This window comes from Prionailurus bengalensis, chromosome C2 (assembly GCF_016509475.1).
Source record: "Prionailurus bengalensis isolate Pbe53 chromosome C2, Fcat_Pben_1.1_paternal_pri, whole genome shotgun sequence".
NCBI lineage: Eukaryota > Metazoa > Chordata > Mammalia > Carnivora > Felidae > Prionailurus > Prionailurus bengalensis.
The window spans coordinates 15,931,671-15,948,742 of record NC_057350.1 but is presented as its reverse complement, the minus strand read 5'-3'; the positions used below and the strand labels follow the sequence as shown (position 1 = coordinate 15,948,742).

The window sequence follows — 17,072 nt, the reverse complement described above, 5'->3', positions numbered from 1 at the left end:
GGGATATAAATTATTTTTTTATGATCTTGAGCCTCAGTCTTGATTGATAGTTTGGTCAGATATGAAATTCTAGGTTAGAAAGAATTCTTTCTTTAGAATATTTAAGACTAGCTCCATTTCCTTGTGGTTTTCAGTGTTGTTACTGAGAGCTCCAAAAACACTTCTGCTTATAATCTATTTTGATTCTCAACTTTCCCTGCTAAAGTTTGATTCAGGCCTCCCCAGGCCTCTTCCACCTACTTTCCAGCCTTGCATAATTTTGTTCCTCTTGTGTCTTTTCCTATTTTCCCCATCCTTGTGGATTTATACCTAAAAGCAAAAACAAAACCAATAAAAAGAAAAACCAATGACAACAACAAAACTTTATATAATTTTCGTAGGGCTTTAGAAATAGAAAATGTTTAAGCTGTCATCTTTACCTAAAGCCCCTTTCGAGGTAGGGGTGTGGATCTTGGTTAGTAGGGCTTGAAGTTCATGGGTGTTGTTGGAGAGGTAGTCTAGAAAATCATGCATGCCCTCTGGGGCACACTAATACCATGAGATGACCAGTAGCTCTGTACGATGATGCTGTCACACTGTGAGTTGGTGGTGGGGTAATAATGGAAGACATTCCTACACTGGCTCAGCCAGAAACATCCTCTGTACTGAGACAGGGAATCACATACATATATGGATAGTAAATGTATCTCTAACTCAACTTCCCTTTAGCCACATTCCCACCGTAGCTCATTTCCACTCAACCCTAGAGGAAGTGTGACAGAGGGGAAGTCGGATTGGTAAGATGTGGAAATCTCAACCAGCGCAGTTAAACGATCTCACTTTTCCAGATTCTACAAAGACATATGACTATGTGAACCCATTGTAAGGGCCCCTTCCAGGTTCTTGGAAGGAGTTTATGGGAGTGAGGGTTCCCAAAAGCTGCCTCTGTTCAATGGATGCTTTTCACCAGAGTATGATAGTGATTCACACTTTTCTTTTTCTTTTTTTTAAACTACTTTTTTAATGTTTATTTATTTTTCAGAGAGAGAGAGAGACAGAGTGTGAGCGGGGGAGGGGCAGAGACAGAGGGAGACCCAGAATCTGAAGCAGGCTCCAGCTAAAGCTGACAGCACAGAGCCTGACACGGTACTCGAACTCATGAACTACGAGATTATGACCTGAGATGAAGCCAGACGCTTAATGGACTGAGCCACCCAGGAGCCCGCCCCCCTCCTCTTTAAAAAAATTTTTTTTAATGTTTCTTTATTGTTGACAGACAGAGGGACAGAGCATGAGCGGGGAAGGGGCAGAGAGAGAGGGAGACACAGAATCCAAAGCAGGCTCCAGGCTCTGAGCTGTCAGCACAGAGCCCGACTCAGGGCTGGAACTCACAGACCGCGAGATCATGACCTGAGCCTAAGTTGGATGCTCAACCAACTGAGCCACCCAGGAACCCCAGGCCCCCCTCCTCTTTTTAAAGGAAGGTGAACAAAGGTGACTGTGTGCAGATGAGCTAGAGGAGAGTCAAGGTAGGAGTTTCAGTGACTGAGTCACCACCTGGATGTTGTGAAACATGTCTGGGAAGAAATCACCCAATTTGGTGATCAGTTCTGCATGCAGAAGTGAGGGAAAGGAAGTCCTGTGTGAGAAGGATCAGTGAGATTAGAAATTTCTCCTGCCTCACCTCTTTCTTTCAAAATTTAAATGTTCTAAATCCCTACCTTATAAGAGTCCTATTCTGCTTTCAAAAGTACTATTTGGTTGGTATATCTGTACTCCCATATGAATTAGAGCTCATAAAGAGGATGATGCTCCTGGAACAGGTGTGAACTTTTAGTGCTTATCTCCTTACTTTTTGTTCTCCCATTCAAAGGCATACCCTTCTTATCCTGGGCCTCAGTTTCCCCAGGAAGGAGATAAAGATCCTAGTCTAGTCTAATATTCTGTGTTTCTCTGAATGCTAATGATGGAGGTTTCTTATTGATTCCTTGCAGAAGAAATAACTCATTTCATTCATTGGATGAGGTGAACACATTTGTATCTACTGGTATTGTTAATGAGCTAATACTTTGTATATTCCAAGACTTTGCTTTTCTCCTTCATAAAGGATTGGCTTTTTGAGACTTCCAGTCTGGTAATGGGAAAAGGCATCTCCTACAAAGGCAACTTTAGCCATATACCTTGAACAGGATTTTGGTTTGTAGATGAAGCGATTTATTTTGGCAAAAAAAAAAAATTAGTCTAGTACTTTATTAGCTCCAGAACTTTGAGCAAATTACTAAAACTTTTTGAGTCCCAATTTGTTCCTCTGTAGAACAGAAATGACAGTAGGTATCTTAAAGAAGTGTTTTGAGCATTAAATGATGCCATGTGTATGAAAAGAACCTAGCTGAGTGTCTGGAATATAGTTATTGCCCCATCAAGGTCATTTTCACCAACATCTTGAAATCCGAGTGCCTTTTGGGACACTAACATATCCTACTTCCAAAAGTATTAGCATAGGATTTTTAAGCAGCCTTTGCTTTCCTTTCCTTTTTTCCCTTCCTCCCTCTTTCTTTCTTTCCTTCCTTTATTTTGCGGTATATCCAACATCAATTTATCAGTTTGGGTAGTAATTTCTTCTCTACCCAACTTTCTGGGTGGGCCTGTGATGCAGGCCTCAACTGTCCAAATACTCTACTCCTTGTCGGTCTACAGTGATGGATATAGCCAATGACTTGGCCAATGACTATTGTGCCCAAGTATTCTGAGGAAAAGATACTCTCTTTTGACTGAGTTTTTAAAGCTGAAAGGATGTGAGTTTAGAAAGCTGATGCCCCCTCAGGGGCAGACTCCATCTGAAAATGGAATTAACACAAGAGAAAGATGGCCCAGGAGGTGAAGAGAGACAGATTCTTGATGTCTCTGTGCCTTTGGATAAATCCACTACTTAAATGAGAAGGTCCCTGGTTTTCCTAGTTATATGAGCCAATAAATGCCTTTTGTTATTTGAGCCAATATTAAATTGGATTTTGACTCTTACATCCGAAAGAATCCTGCCTAATTCAAAGTTAAAACTTCTTTTTTCTTTTCCCTTAATAACACGAGAGGTTGGACTGGCATTTGGTCCACTCTCCCAGTTGGAGGCTTTCAAAGTAAAGACATACACCAAGAAGACAGACAACCACAATCATTAATGAACCATACAGCTCAGTGTCAGGGATTTTTAGTAATAGTTCAATGAGTCTGTTTAATTAGTAATTGTTAATAAATTCAGTAAAGACCTTAAAACAAGCTCGTTTGAGAAATGTCAGAAAGGCATTCAGGATATATCGGTTTAGCCCTTCTAATTTTAACAGGCTGTGTTCACGGGCTAATATGGTACAAAAGAAACAGCAAGTTGTGGTTAGAAACAAAAGGAGACCAATGTTTGCAGACACCAGATGCTCAGCACATTCTTCATCATGTGTACTTATTGCGTGAAGGGCAAGGATGTCATGGGCAACAATCAGGCATGAGTGGTCAGAGAGGACCAATGTCATGGGCAACAATCAGGCAGGTCACACAGGAAGAGTCCATAAGCAACCAGTCATTTGGAGCATTGTGGATGGGAGGAACCCTGATGAATCATACCCCACAGAATGAGTACTATATTCAAGCTGTGTGTACTCTCTTATTTCCAGGAAAGCATTCTGTCACACTAAATTGATGTGGTTAAACTCTATTCTAACTTTGCTTTATTTGTATTTAATTTGTAAACTTGTTTTTATAAGTGCTTCATCAATTTGGTTTTAATAAGAGTTTCATAAGAAGCTTACCCATAGTTTTATGCTTGTACTTACTTAAGTAACATTTTATCAAAATGATCTAAGTCACTATCGGAGAGTATTTTTTTCTTTTAAAAGGATGGTATTCACATTGAGTTCTGTGCTGACCCTGCAGAGCCTGCTTGGGATTCTCTCTCTCTCTCTCTCTCTCTCTCTCTCTGTCTCTCTCTCCCTGCACCTCCTCTGTTTGCACTCTCTCTGTCTCTCTAAAAATAAATAAATAAATACTAAAAAAATTAATAAAAAAAGAATAGTATTGACTACCTATGAAGTCCTTCCTCCTCTCTCCCCCACCAAAAAAAAAAAAAAGTAATAATAATCAATCAATAAATCAATCAAACCTGAATCTGATCAAGTTTCTGGATCCAACTGTCAATTTACAGGGAATCTGTAGCAAAGGGAATCATGTTTAACAATTGTGGGAGCTCAATGGTTTTCTAAAATAAATAAATTACCAAAAAATGAATCGGAGGTGATATCTATAGATTTAAAAAACGTAAAAAAAATAGCAACCACTCATACATTTGGACATTGTTTAGGTCTTGATTAAAAATAAAAAAAAATGAGGGGTGCCTGGGTGGTTTAGTTGGTTAAGCCTCTGACTCTTAAAATTGGCTAAGGTTATGATCCCAGGATTGTGGGGTCAAGCCCTGCATCGGGGTTCTCTCTCTCTCTTCCTCTGCCTCTCTCTACTGCTCACGCTTTCTCTCTCTCTCAAAAAATTAAAAAAATATATATTAAAAAATGGACTGAAAAAATAGTTTAAGGCACTTGTGAGGAAATTGGGGATTTGAGTGCTATCTGGATATTTAATGATGTCAGGCAATTGTGGGGGCTGTTGTTTGGTATGATAGCACTATTCTATGTGTTAGAGAAGGGAGTATTCTTGTCCTTTGGGGTAGATACTGGGATGTTTATAGCTGACAAGAAGTTCATGTTTTCCTTAGACTACTATTAAAATGTTGAAATACATCTAACTGTACTGTAGTAACAAGTTTTAAAACTTGGTTTTATTAGTTCTAGATGATTCTTGGGAAAGATGGAAATATTGAAATAGAAGATAAATATAATTTCCCATAGTCAAGAATATTAAAGAAAAGTTCATTCTTCTTCCAGAGACTGATGTCTAAGTTATTACAGAAACGGGGACACATATGTCAAATCTAGTCAACTATAAACATATAGTACAAAACATTAAAATTCTATATAAGTGAAGTTATAAAGGATACACACACACACACACACACACACACACACATTTTTCCAGTTTGGGAAACTCTGAGTTATCCCATGCTTGACGTTGGTTAATTCCATACAGGAAGGGTCTTAAAACTATAAACATCAGGAAAAACTGGCCCCTTATCTGTTTTGGTGTAGCTTATAAGCTAAGAATGGATTTTATATTTTTAAATAGTTGACAAATATCAAAAGGGGACAAACTTCCAGTTTTAAAATAAATAAGTCCTCGAATGTAATTTACAGTACGGTGACTACAGTTAATAATACTGTATTGTATATTTGAAAGTTGCTAAGATAGTAGATTTTAAAAGTTTTCATCACAAGAGAAAGAATCGGTAACTATGTATGGTGAAGATGTTAACCAGATTTATTATAGTGATCACTTCATAATATGTACAAATAGCAAATCATTTTGATGCACACCTGAAACTAATATGGTGTTAGAGGTCAATTGTATCTCAAAGAACCTTAAGAAATACCAAAAGGAAAATATTATTTGGTGATACACATTGTCACCAAATTGTATGATACGCTAATGTCAGCACCTATAAATACAGTTTTACTGGGATACAGCTGTGCTTATTTATTTACAGTTTTGTAAATAAAGTTTTATTGGAGTCCATCCATCAGTTTGCATATTGTCTATTGTCACTTTCGACAACAGAGATGGCAGAGGTGAGTCATTGTTACAGACATGAATGTCCTGCCATGCCTAAAATATTTACTCTCTGGCTCTTTACAGAAAAAGTTTGTCAACCCCTGCTCTGATGACAAAACTGAGGCTGGGGATGTGAAGTGTCTAGTGTAAACTTGCATGGAATCACAATTCAAATCTAGGTCTTCTAACTCTAGATACCCTTTGGGTATGGTTTCCCCTATGTTTTTGTCCCCTCGAAATAATAATTTCTGCTTACACCGTGGTTATCTTCCTGGCGTTGTTGTAAGTACTTATATTAAGTCTTGAAATAATCAAAATATTCTATGACATATATATGTACCATATTTGGGGAAACTGAGGCACGGATTAGTTAAGTAACTTTACTGGAGTCCCATATCAGAATGGGACAGAACCAGGCTAGGGACCCAGGAAGCCTGGCTCTTAAATTCTGTACACTATTCTGTCTCTCCCAGTGGGGGAACCAAAAGGCCCAGGAAGGACCCATTGAATCGTTTTGTGATTCTAATCTACTCATCCCTCTCTTGAGCTTAGTGATATAAAGTTGATCATTCTGCTATCTTAAGCCTGAATTCTCCTCCCACCCACAATACAGTTGACCTTGAACAACACAAGTTTGAACTGTGCAAATCCACTTATGTGCAGATTTTTTTCAATACGGTACTGTAAATGTATTTCTTCTTCCTTATGATTTTGAGATTTTCTTTTCACTAGCTTACTTTATTGAAAGGTATAATGTATAATACATACAGCATATGAAGTGTGTGTTACTCAACTGTTTATGTTAACAGTAAGGCTTCACTCAAGAGTAGGCTATTAGTAGTTAAGAATTTTTGGAAATCAAGTTACATGTGTATGGTTGACTGTCAGTGAGGGTGTTGGTGCCCTTAACCCCCACATTGTTCAAGAGTCAACTATCTCATGACAGTGAAATAATCAGTCTTCCCTTACAACAATTCTCTAAACACTGCGCATAGGCATTAGTATTTCTTATTTAAATCTACAAAACCCTGGGCTCATCTCAGCCCTACTGAGTCACTGCCATGCCAGAGCCTGGGAGTAGATATTTTTAAAAGGCATGAACCCAGTAATGAGGAAAATTTGGGAAATGCTAGCCTAGAACATATTAAATCTTCCTCAAATGAGGGATGCCTGGCTGGCTCAATTGGAAGACCATGGAATTCAATTTTGGGGTCATGAGTTTGAGCCCCACATTGGGTGTAACAATTACAATCAATCAATCAATCAATCAATCAATCTTCCTCAAATGCTTATTGAATTTTATCAAGAAATTCAGACCACAGTAATTGTGACAAGGTCTACACCATGAGCCTCTGTGCATATTATACACCATAATTCAGAAATAAGTCTAGGTTTCATTATTTGAAAAGCTCCTTGAATGCTGTTAAAAATAACTTCTCATGGGGCACCTGGGTGGCTCAGTCAATCATGGGACTCTTGATTTTTGTTCAGGTCACGATCTCAGGGTTCAGTTAGTGAAATTAAGCCCCCCATCAGGCTTATGCTGACAGCGCGGAGCCTGCTTGGCTTTCTCTGCCCCTTCCTCTGCTGTTGCGTGTGCACTGTCTCAAAAGAAATACACTTAAAGAAATAAATTTTCACATAACAACAAAATACATTTATTGCTGAGAAGAAGAAAATAAAGATTATACATATTGCTTCTACCCAGAGTCGTACTGTTAATCTGCTAATATTTTGATGTGTACTCACAATCCTTTTTTGATTGAATTAGTACAATTCTATTGAACTCTTAAAATACCATGTAGTTATTTTGGGTTACAGTTGTGGGAAGGGATTTCACTTGGGTTTCAGATTTGTTCTCTCTTGGAAGTGTTTACATAAAGAGCCAAGAAATACACTGTCGCTCCTATGGGAACAGAAGAGCTAGTGAATATTAATTGCTGTTTAAAACCTTGAATTTATATGATGAAACTTGGACAGAGCACATTTAGATTATTTGGATTTATTCTTTTTGTTGCTTTCTTGTTGCTGTGAAATTATCCTTTAATAAAATCCTTTTCTTTACAGCTCTTTGCCAACTGCGCGTCCACCAGACCACTGCTGATACCATCTTTGATGTTATGAGGACGGAGCCATCGACACTGAACCCCACACACTGGGAAGTCCCCAGGATTGCTTTAACTGATGCTGGAGAATTCTCTGCACAAAGGCCTATGCTGCATCCGTCAGGTGCTTCTGAAAATATCATCAAAGATGATAGTTCCAGGACTAAAAAAAAAGATGATGGTTTCATTGTATTTAATGTGTAACTGTCGCTTTCTGTCTCTGGGTGGTTCCAGAGTTTTGATGGCCGAGGCAGAGGAGGCAGGTGCCACCTCATTTGGGGTCTTCCCATTCTGAAGGATCAATTTCACTGGAACCCAGATGATTCCTGTTGCTGATTCCCTTGGAAATGTTGATGTCACCACCAGGTTTTCTCTAGGGGCACTTAGCGGTTGATTTGGGATCCAGTGATGGTGTGGTACCCCCTTCCCTATCATCACAGATAGAGTGAACAACTTGGATTTCCTTGGGGTGTGGTGATAAATATGGCTGGTGTCAGATGAATCTGGATGCCAGACCATTGAAGAAAGTTTCACTTCTGTCTTCTCCAGTCAGACATTGTTAATGAACTAATTCAGTTTGGATATTTCATACGGAGTGCATCTGGTGTAGTGGAAATAGCATGAACCTCCAATTAGAAAATCCAGATACGATCTGGGTTCTTTATTCCATACGTATCATTTACCCCTTAAGCCTGTTACTTAGATTGTCTGAGTCTCAGTTTGCTCACCTATAGGGATGACAATATTGACCATGATTGTGTTATAGGATTACAGGGAAGATAAAGATAAGGTAGTGGATAAGATCTCTTGATAAATTAGAATGCATTATGGAAAGTGATATTAACCATAAAATAACAGAAAAACAGTGATAATTCCTGAAAAGGTTTGCAGTTGTGAAATGCAAATAGGTTTACAGGTGAATGCTCTAATCATCTGAATCTGTGCCATTTATTGCTGTGAATATCCTAACAAATTAGCCTTTTATTCATGAGATCAAGGGAAACTGCTAAGTCTTAGTTATTTAACCTTCTTTGAGCAGCTTCAGGTTTACAGGAGAGAAAAATTTCAAAGCAGAATTCCCATATGCCCTCCCAATGCTTCTTCCCTGTTTATTTCCCCGAGTATCAGCATCTTGCCTTAGTGTGGTACATTTGTCACAATCAATGAGCCAATATATATATTATTAACTAAAGTCCATAGTTTAGGTTAGGGTTCACTCTGGGTGTTGTACATTTTGTGGATTCTGACAAATGTATACTGACCTGTATTCACCATGATAGTATCATTCAGAACAGTTTCGCTGCCTTAAACATCCCACCTGTTTGACCCTCTCTGCCTCTCTCCTGAATCTCTGGCATCTACAGACCTTTTTTACTGTCTTCCTAATTTTGCCTTTTCCAGAATGTCTCATTGTTGGAATCAGGCAGTCTGTAGCCTTTTCAAATTGGCTTCTTTCACTTAATAATATATGCTTAAGAGGCACCTGAGTGGCTCAGTAGTTTGAACATCTGTCTCTTGATTTCAGCTCAGGTCACAATCTCACAGTTCGTGAGTTCCAGCCCCGGGTCGGGCTCTGTGCTAACAGCGCAGAGCCTGCTTGGGATTCTCTGTCTCCCTCTCTCTCTGCCCTTTCCTGCTCATGCTTTCTCTTTCTCTCAAAAATAAATAAATAGGGGCGCCTGGGTGACTCAGTCGGTTAAGCATCCGACTTCGGCTCAGGTCATGATCTCACGGTCCGTGAGTTCGAGCCCCACATCGGGCTCTGTGCTGATGGCTCAGAGCCTGAAGTCTGCTTCGGATTCTGTGTTTCCCCCTGTCTCTGCCCCTCCCCCGTTCATGCTGTCTCTGTCTCAAAAATAAATAAACATTTAAAAAATAAATAAACATTAAAAAATGTAATGTACATATAAGGTTTTTTTTTTTCCATGTCTTTTTGTTTTAAGTGCTCATTTCCTTTTATCACTGACTAACATTCTACTGTCTGGATGTACTACAGTTTGTACTTTCCAAAGGACGTGTTGTTTCCTCCAAGTTCTGGCAATTATGAATAAAGCTGCCGTAGACACGCGGGTGTTAAGTTTTTGTGTGGATGGAAGTTTTCAGCGACTTTAGGTAAATACCAGGGAGTGTGATTACTGGATCATATGGTAAGAGTTCATTTAGTTTTGTAAGAAACTGCCAAATTGTCTTCCAAAGTGGCTGAGCCATTTTGCATCCTTGTCAGTACTGGGTGTTGTCATTGTTTTGGTTTTGACCATTCTAATATGTGTGCAGTGGTAACTCATAGTTGTTTTAATTTGTAATTCTCCAATAATATATGGTGCTCAGCAGCTTCTCATTTGCTTATTTGCCATCTTTGGTGAGGTGTCTGCTCAGATCTTTTGCCCATTTTTTACATTGGTTTTATTTTCCTATTGTTTAAAGAGGTCTTCTTATATTTTGGATGCTCGTTCTTTTTCTGGTACTTATTTTGCAAAGGCTGTTCTTCCCATCTATGGCTTGTCTTTGCCTCCTCTTAATACTTTTTTTCCTTTAATTGTTTAACCTCAACATCACCACCCAACTCTCTCAAAGTACTACTGACCTTCAGATTTATAGCCATTAAAAAGGTTGAACAGTTCTAATGCTCCATTCCTTCTCCCCATTGACTGGCTTGGCAGTCAAGTGCACTTGTAGATGGGATCAAGTCATCAAGCCCATCAGTGGCTCCATCTCCAACCTCACGTTCTTAACCGGGATTGTTGCTGCTATCATCTGAGAGTTAGCTTGCGGTCTGTCCAAGTTGGCTGGGTCTTGCTGAGCTGATTGGAGCTGCCGACATTTTTGCTGACTGGAGTCATGCTATCTTTGCCAGTTTGCTGGAATAGACACAGACACCGATTGGGTCACGCTGAAGACATTCCTGTCTTGTGAAGCAAGTCTGTTTGTATTTTAGGTTTGCCAGGACTAATGAATTAAAACATTTGGACTCTCCACAACTTGCTGTTTATCAATGCCTCTGACAGGAGGAGGGTTTTCTTTTGCACTTGCTTTTTCTAGAAGCATGACAACATCCTGGCTGTTGGAGAGGCAAGGAAAGGAGAGAGGGGTTGTGGAGGGAAGCGGAACAGGAGGCCCGTGGGACGCGGGGGTCTGGGGGAGAGCAGGTAGCAGTGAGCTGCCCTGACAGCTGTCACTGCTCCTCAGATTGTCAGTGGTTGCTATGCAGCAGGTGCAGCCTGCCCTCTTACTAGGTCTTCACTCCACAAAGGCAACGACTGGCCAAGGCAGCGGCTGGCCCTGGATTACACAAGTGCAGACACTCAACTAAGTGAGGTAAGGCAACAGGTGTGAAAACCGAACTAAATGCTCGGGGCACCGGCCACTGAACCAAAGCTCTGTTACAGCCGAGAGGAGGAATCAGTGGTCCATCTCCCCAGGCGGTGTGATGAAAAGGCAAGTTGCTTTAGGGGCTCTCCTGGCCGACACCGTGGGGAACTCAAAATCTACCCCACTTGGCTGTTGTCATCCTTCCTGAGGCAGACAGATGTTCTTGGTTGCGTGGAGGGGAGGGGCTCTAATGAGCTGTGTTTATCAATTTCATTGCCCGGCGCGAGAAACCTGGAGGCAAATGTTCACCTTTTGTGCTTGGTTTCTTGGTGCAGGAAAGCGTTGGGAAAAGTAGCCAAAAGAGGAGTGATTTTCATCCCTAGATGTTAGGACAAAATGGGTTGGTGATGGTATAGTGCATAACCATAAGGCTTTTTCTTTTAGCTGCAACTTTAAGGGGCTTTTTATTGTTTGTTTTGTCAAATTTGAGACAGTCTGTTCTATTCCCTAGGAACAGGTGGCTAACAAGATGGTTGATTCTAAGCAGAGGAGACTACACAGAAATGTATGTCAGAGCTAAGATAAAACAAATCCTGAGTCAAGTAACAGCAATTTCATATTACCCTTTTCTTACGTTGAATGTTTCACGTGATTACTCTTTTCTAACTTAAAACGACACGACTCGGAGTGCTTTATGGTTCACTGCTATTTGTAGTTTTAAATGAATGGGCCGAATATCATTCTAACTGGGTGATAAACAGCTGTGGGTTTTTCTCCAAAGCTGTACTAGGTGTTTAATATACGCTTGTTCTCTTTCCATGTACGGGGTAGGATGATTCGATATGTATGTATGTCTAAATATACGTGTGTGCGTATATAAATATACATATGCATTCGTGTCTGCTCTATAAATAAGCGTAAAAACAAAATTCACTGTCCTAGACACTATTTTTAGATATAGAAAAGTTATGGGAAAGAGTCAGAAACCTTGCTATGAGAAAATGTCCTGGTAAACATTTCCCAGAAGCTCGCTCAGGATGGCAGAAGAGATGATTTATATTTTGCCATTTTTAGAGACGTTTTCCTTAAAATATCACTCAGTTTTTTCCTTAAAATATCACTCAGTACTCATGTACTGCTTACATGACAAGGAAAGCAGAGAGTTTAGGGAAGCATGATTAAAAATAGAAAAGTTGCACATATGTATTCAAATAATGAAGATATATGTATAACAGTATCTTTTCCTTAGTCCCATTGAACAAAAATTATCAAATATCTTGGTTAAAATGTATTTGTGCTAAGTTCTATTATTATAACAAGGAAATATTCATGTATTTTTGCCCATCCTAACTCATCTGTAGGATGTTTTCCCATTCATTCTATCTTTATTAATTAAATGATAATTTAACACGTACATCAGTAGAATGTTTTTAAGTTCTGTCTTTTGCTTGTATCATACGTTGTTAAGATGTACAATCTGGGAAGTGTTTCATATATTTACATGTAGTTAATTAGATATTCAAAGCCCATAATGTTCATAATATAACTGTAAGGTATTTAAAAATAGTCTTGGTGTCCTTGAAATGGTTCTGTGATACTCATTCTTTACCACTCAATAATTCAGGTCCAATTTAGGCATTTGAGTGTGAAAAGCTAATCTAATATGAGGCTGTCTGATGCCCTCTTAGGGCTTCTTCATCCCCCTCAATCAAAATAAAACATTATATCAGACCTTGAAGGGCTAGGGTTGGACCAGTCAGTGTGAAGGGATACTAAAAAAGCGAGGTGGGTGGAGATTTTGCTCTATCTTGTATATTTTATTCTAGGTGTGTATTTCCAAAACAATTCTTCTATAAGCCAGAAAAAGAATTTTACATGGGACAGGTGAATACTTTCCATGCAGGGGAGGAAAGCTAGGGACTAGGAGTATCTTCAAAATAAGACAGTAATGCTTACTAACTTTCCAAGGTCCTCTGAATATTTGAAGGACGACTTGGGTAAATGACAATGGCTCTCTTTTGTCCTTACAGCTGGAAGACCCAGGGGAAGGCCAAGGCTCAGGTGCCCACATGATCAGCACAGCCAGGGTACCTGCAGATAAGCCAGTACGCATCGCCTTCAGCCTCGATAATGCCTCAGGTACGCTCTGCCCCCAGGGAAAGGGTTACCTCTTAACCATCATCTTTTCCTGTTCCACAAAGGGTGTTTAAACACGCATGCCTGGCATGACCTAATGATGGGGTGTGTGATTTTTCATCATGTCTTGTTCGAGTGTGGCCTCCAGAAATGCCTCTGGTGATGCTTCCCCCATTTCCAATCCTCTGGTTGTTTTAGCACATTCCTTCTTCCTTTTTACTTTCCCCACTTTCTTTTATTATCAAATACATGGAGCTATAACCACTTCTAACGATTCCAACGTATGTCATTGTTGAAACTGTGTGAGGAAACATTTATAGAAGGGCTGGCAGTTGTTTAGGTAATAAAAATATCCCTGTCCTGGTTCCAGCAGCATTTCCTGGAGCCCAAGTTCCAAATGCTGGTTTCCCACTGGTGCTCCCCCACTTCCGGCTGAATCAACAGATTTCAGCCAGAGGGATGAATGGGACAGGTGAGACAGACCCTCTCGAAACAGTAAGGTCTGAGGTGAGGCTGCCATACTTAGAGCCCTTTGTCATGGCTCCCCTCAGTGGCCTCTTAACACACATACTGAATTACACCACCTATGATGGAGACCTCAGGTGGTGTGAGGTCACAGACGTGAGGAAGGGAATGCTTGGGTCTCTTTCACTGGCGTAAGCCTTCTCTCTCAGTCTGTCATCTGTTAAAATCACGTAATCATGTGCTCAAACAACATTAGCATTTATACCTTGGGTCTTTTGAGGGCTGATTCTGTTAATCAATCGATCAATCAATCAATCAATCAATCATCTATTCTTCTTCCTACAGTGCCACTGTAGGAGTAATATTTTAAAACGTAATAATTGGAAAGGACCAAGTTTATCCCTAAAAGAATGCAAAGTAAGGATCTGGGCTCTCTGAAGTCTGACATTACATAGCCAGTTACTATATCAAGTAATTATGGTGGTAGGACATGTGGCTCCGTTTTCCTGGACTGTGCAGCCCCCCATGGAGGATATGTTCCAGAGTAAGGAGAAGTGAAGCCTTGACTCTTCATCATCTGTTCTTTTGACCCTCTTCCCATGGTCTGCTGTTGTCCTATATCTCCACTCAGGGGTTGCCTTCAAGCGCAGGGGTAAAGGGAAATTCTCCCAATAGGCAAACCACTCTATCCCAACAAAGAAATGATAGTTAACATTAATTGCATTCCTCTTTTGCATTAGGCATTCACATGTATTATTTCAAATCTTTAAAATAACCATGCAACAGGGGCGCTTGGGTGGCTCAGTCGGTTGAGCGTCCGACTTTGGCTCGGGTCATGATCTCACAGTTTGTGAGTTTGAGCCCTGCATCGGGCTCTGTGCTGACAGCTTAGAGCCTGGGGCCTGCTTTGAATTCTGTGTCTCCCTCTCTCTGCTCCTCCCCTGCTGATGCTCTGTCTCTCTCTCTCCTTCAAAAATAAATAAAAACATTAAAAAAATTATAAAATAACCATGCAACATAGGGGTGGCTGGCTGGCTGAATCAGTAGAGCACAAGACTCTTGATCTGGGGGTTATGAGCTCGAGCCCCACTTTTGGTATAGAGATTTATTTATTTATTCCTCAAATAAATAAATAAATCTTAAAAAAAATAACCATGCAATGTAGGCATTAGTATTGCCAATTTACAGAAAGAGAACTTGAGGTCCAGAGACCACACTGTTAGTAGGTAACAGAGTTCTGATTTAAACTCAGGTCTCTAGATTTATGAATCTGAACTCTATTTTATATCACTTCTCTGAAAAGAAAAAGAAAAGTCCCTCCTGCTTTTATGCATTTCATAAGTGCAAGATTTTGAGGAATAGTTCATGCTTGAGTGGCTAGCTCTCAAGACAGGTACGTGTAAGCCCCCAAATCCAGGGAGAAAGAAGTATAATTTTCTTCCCTGTGACTCTGTCCCAGAACAAGTCTTATTATAGTCAACAGCCTTACAAAGAAAGTTTTAGTGTATAAACTTGTTTATTCCAAGCAATATTATTGTATCAGAATTTTGGACGGGACAAATAAATGTACCATTTCCTCGTCTTTATTTTAACAGAATTTAATTTCTGTACAGAAAAGAGCCATGGAGAGGTGGATCTTGGGCCGCGTGAATAGATTCTTCCTTGAAGTACAAGACATACAGCTTGTAATTAATTTGCCACCATCCTTTATTGGCCCCTGACTGGGAGCTCTTTCATGTTTTGTATCAGTCAATTTAGATTGATCTGTTCCACTCTTTCAAATGTCCCGGGAATGCCCACTTTTGAAATTCATGGTTTTTTTTTGAGATGGTAGCTTCAAAAAGGGGTTGTCATTTATTTCCAGTAGTGCCACAAAAAGATGCTTAGGAAGATTTATAAAGAAATTGCTAAAATTAAAATTTTTTTTCCCTTATGATCTATGTGTCCTCGTATCTCTAAAAAGGCATCCAACTAGAGAATCCAGGGCAGGAATGGGTTTCTGTGTTTCTCAGCTTTTCTCAAAATAATCATCTGAGAGCCCTCATCAAAAATACATGTTCCCAGGCCCTAGTCCTTTATGTTCGCATTTATGCAGTAAGTACAGATGGAGGCCCAGGAATCTGTATTTTTGCATGCACATGAACTTGTGAGTGTACAGAAAGATGCTTTGCAGATATTTGGAGACACTCCCTCTGAATTCTTGAAGAAGGAGCATGTGGAGTGTCACAGTGAGTAACACTTGCCGTCACACACACTGTGCATGCCTTTTGAATTCCAGTGCATTCTAGACCACACATTTAGGGGTAAATAAAGGAAAACATCCTAGACTTCCATTGTAAATGGGGGAGCTAAGGTGGAATTTTGGGAAGCATCTCCATATTCATGGATTTATTGCTGAGGGGTATGCAGAGTCCATGAGAAAAGAGATATCTTTGCCTGTTAATATTAATTTATTCATTCTTGGGTGCCTAATACAGTTATATTAAGTTATATTAAACTTCTTGCATGTTTTTGTATATTTTGCATTTTTCTGAGATGTCTTGGTGTAGAGGTTTGTCCTTAACCTCTGGAGTCTTTGGACTCCAGGCTAAGGCTTTGGAGTCAGGAAGATGTGGTTTCTAGACCCATCTCCATCACTATTTCTTTGATCTTGGTGAAGTCACTCAATTTTGCTGAACTTCAGTTTCCCACAAGGGGTATATAGTGATAATTCACACATTTATTGTAAGAATTAAATAACACTATATAGGTAAAACATTTAGCATAGTGCTTGATACAAATTATGTACTCAACTGGTCCTTGTATCTATGATAATTGATTCTGGAGTATTAAGGAAAATATAAACCACTTAAGCAATTTTATGTCCCACCTATATCTCCCACATCTACTAAATGTCAAGGTAGGGTTTATAGCATAAATGACCTGAGACTATTTAGGGACTAGTTATCCAATTGGTGGATTGTGGGTATCCCTGCCTCTCCTTTTATCAATGAGCTGAACTTAGTTTCTATGCTTCCAGCAACCTTCCAAAGGTGGGTGAGATGTGCAAAAGAGGAGTGTTGCATGATCCTTCCTATGGGTTTCATAAGGCAAAGAGATTTGGGGAAAAATCCGTGTCACCAAGAGCAGATGAGAACAGCTTCTTGGGAGATGTGATAGTCTGCCAGGTCTTGAAGATGGGTAGGGTATTGAAAAGCAGTGTAGCATTTCTGGGTACCAGGTATAAAAAATGGGGGCAACACAACTTTTAGCAATTCTTCTTTTTCCTGCCAAACAGAAAAGCTGAGCAAAACCTAAGAGTCAGGAAGAGCATGATATATTCAAGGAATAGTAAAATTCTTGTCAACTGGAGCAGAAGTCTGAATGGAGGGAGAG

The 17,072-nt window shown here is 39.8% G+C and overlaps 1 protein-coding gene across 1 annotated transcript in view; it reads left to right on the top strand.

Annotated features, from left to right (window-relative positions):
* The first annotated feature begins 10,869 nt into the window (after positions 1–10,869).
* MAP3K7CL (MAP3K7 C-terminal like) overlaps positions 10,870–17,072 on the top strand; it is a 38,052-nt gene continuing 31,849 nt past the window's right edge. The window contains exons 1-2 of the mRNA XM_043593777.1: positions 10,870–11,102; positions 13,127–13,235. Coding sequence (XP_043449712.1) covers positions 13,166–13,235 — 70 coding nt within the window. The 5' untranslated portion in view covers positions 10,870–11,102; positions 13,127–13,165. The remainder of the gene's footprint in view (positions 11,103–13,126; positions 13,236–17,072) is intronic.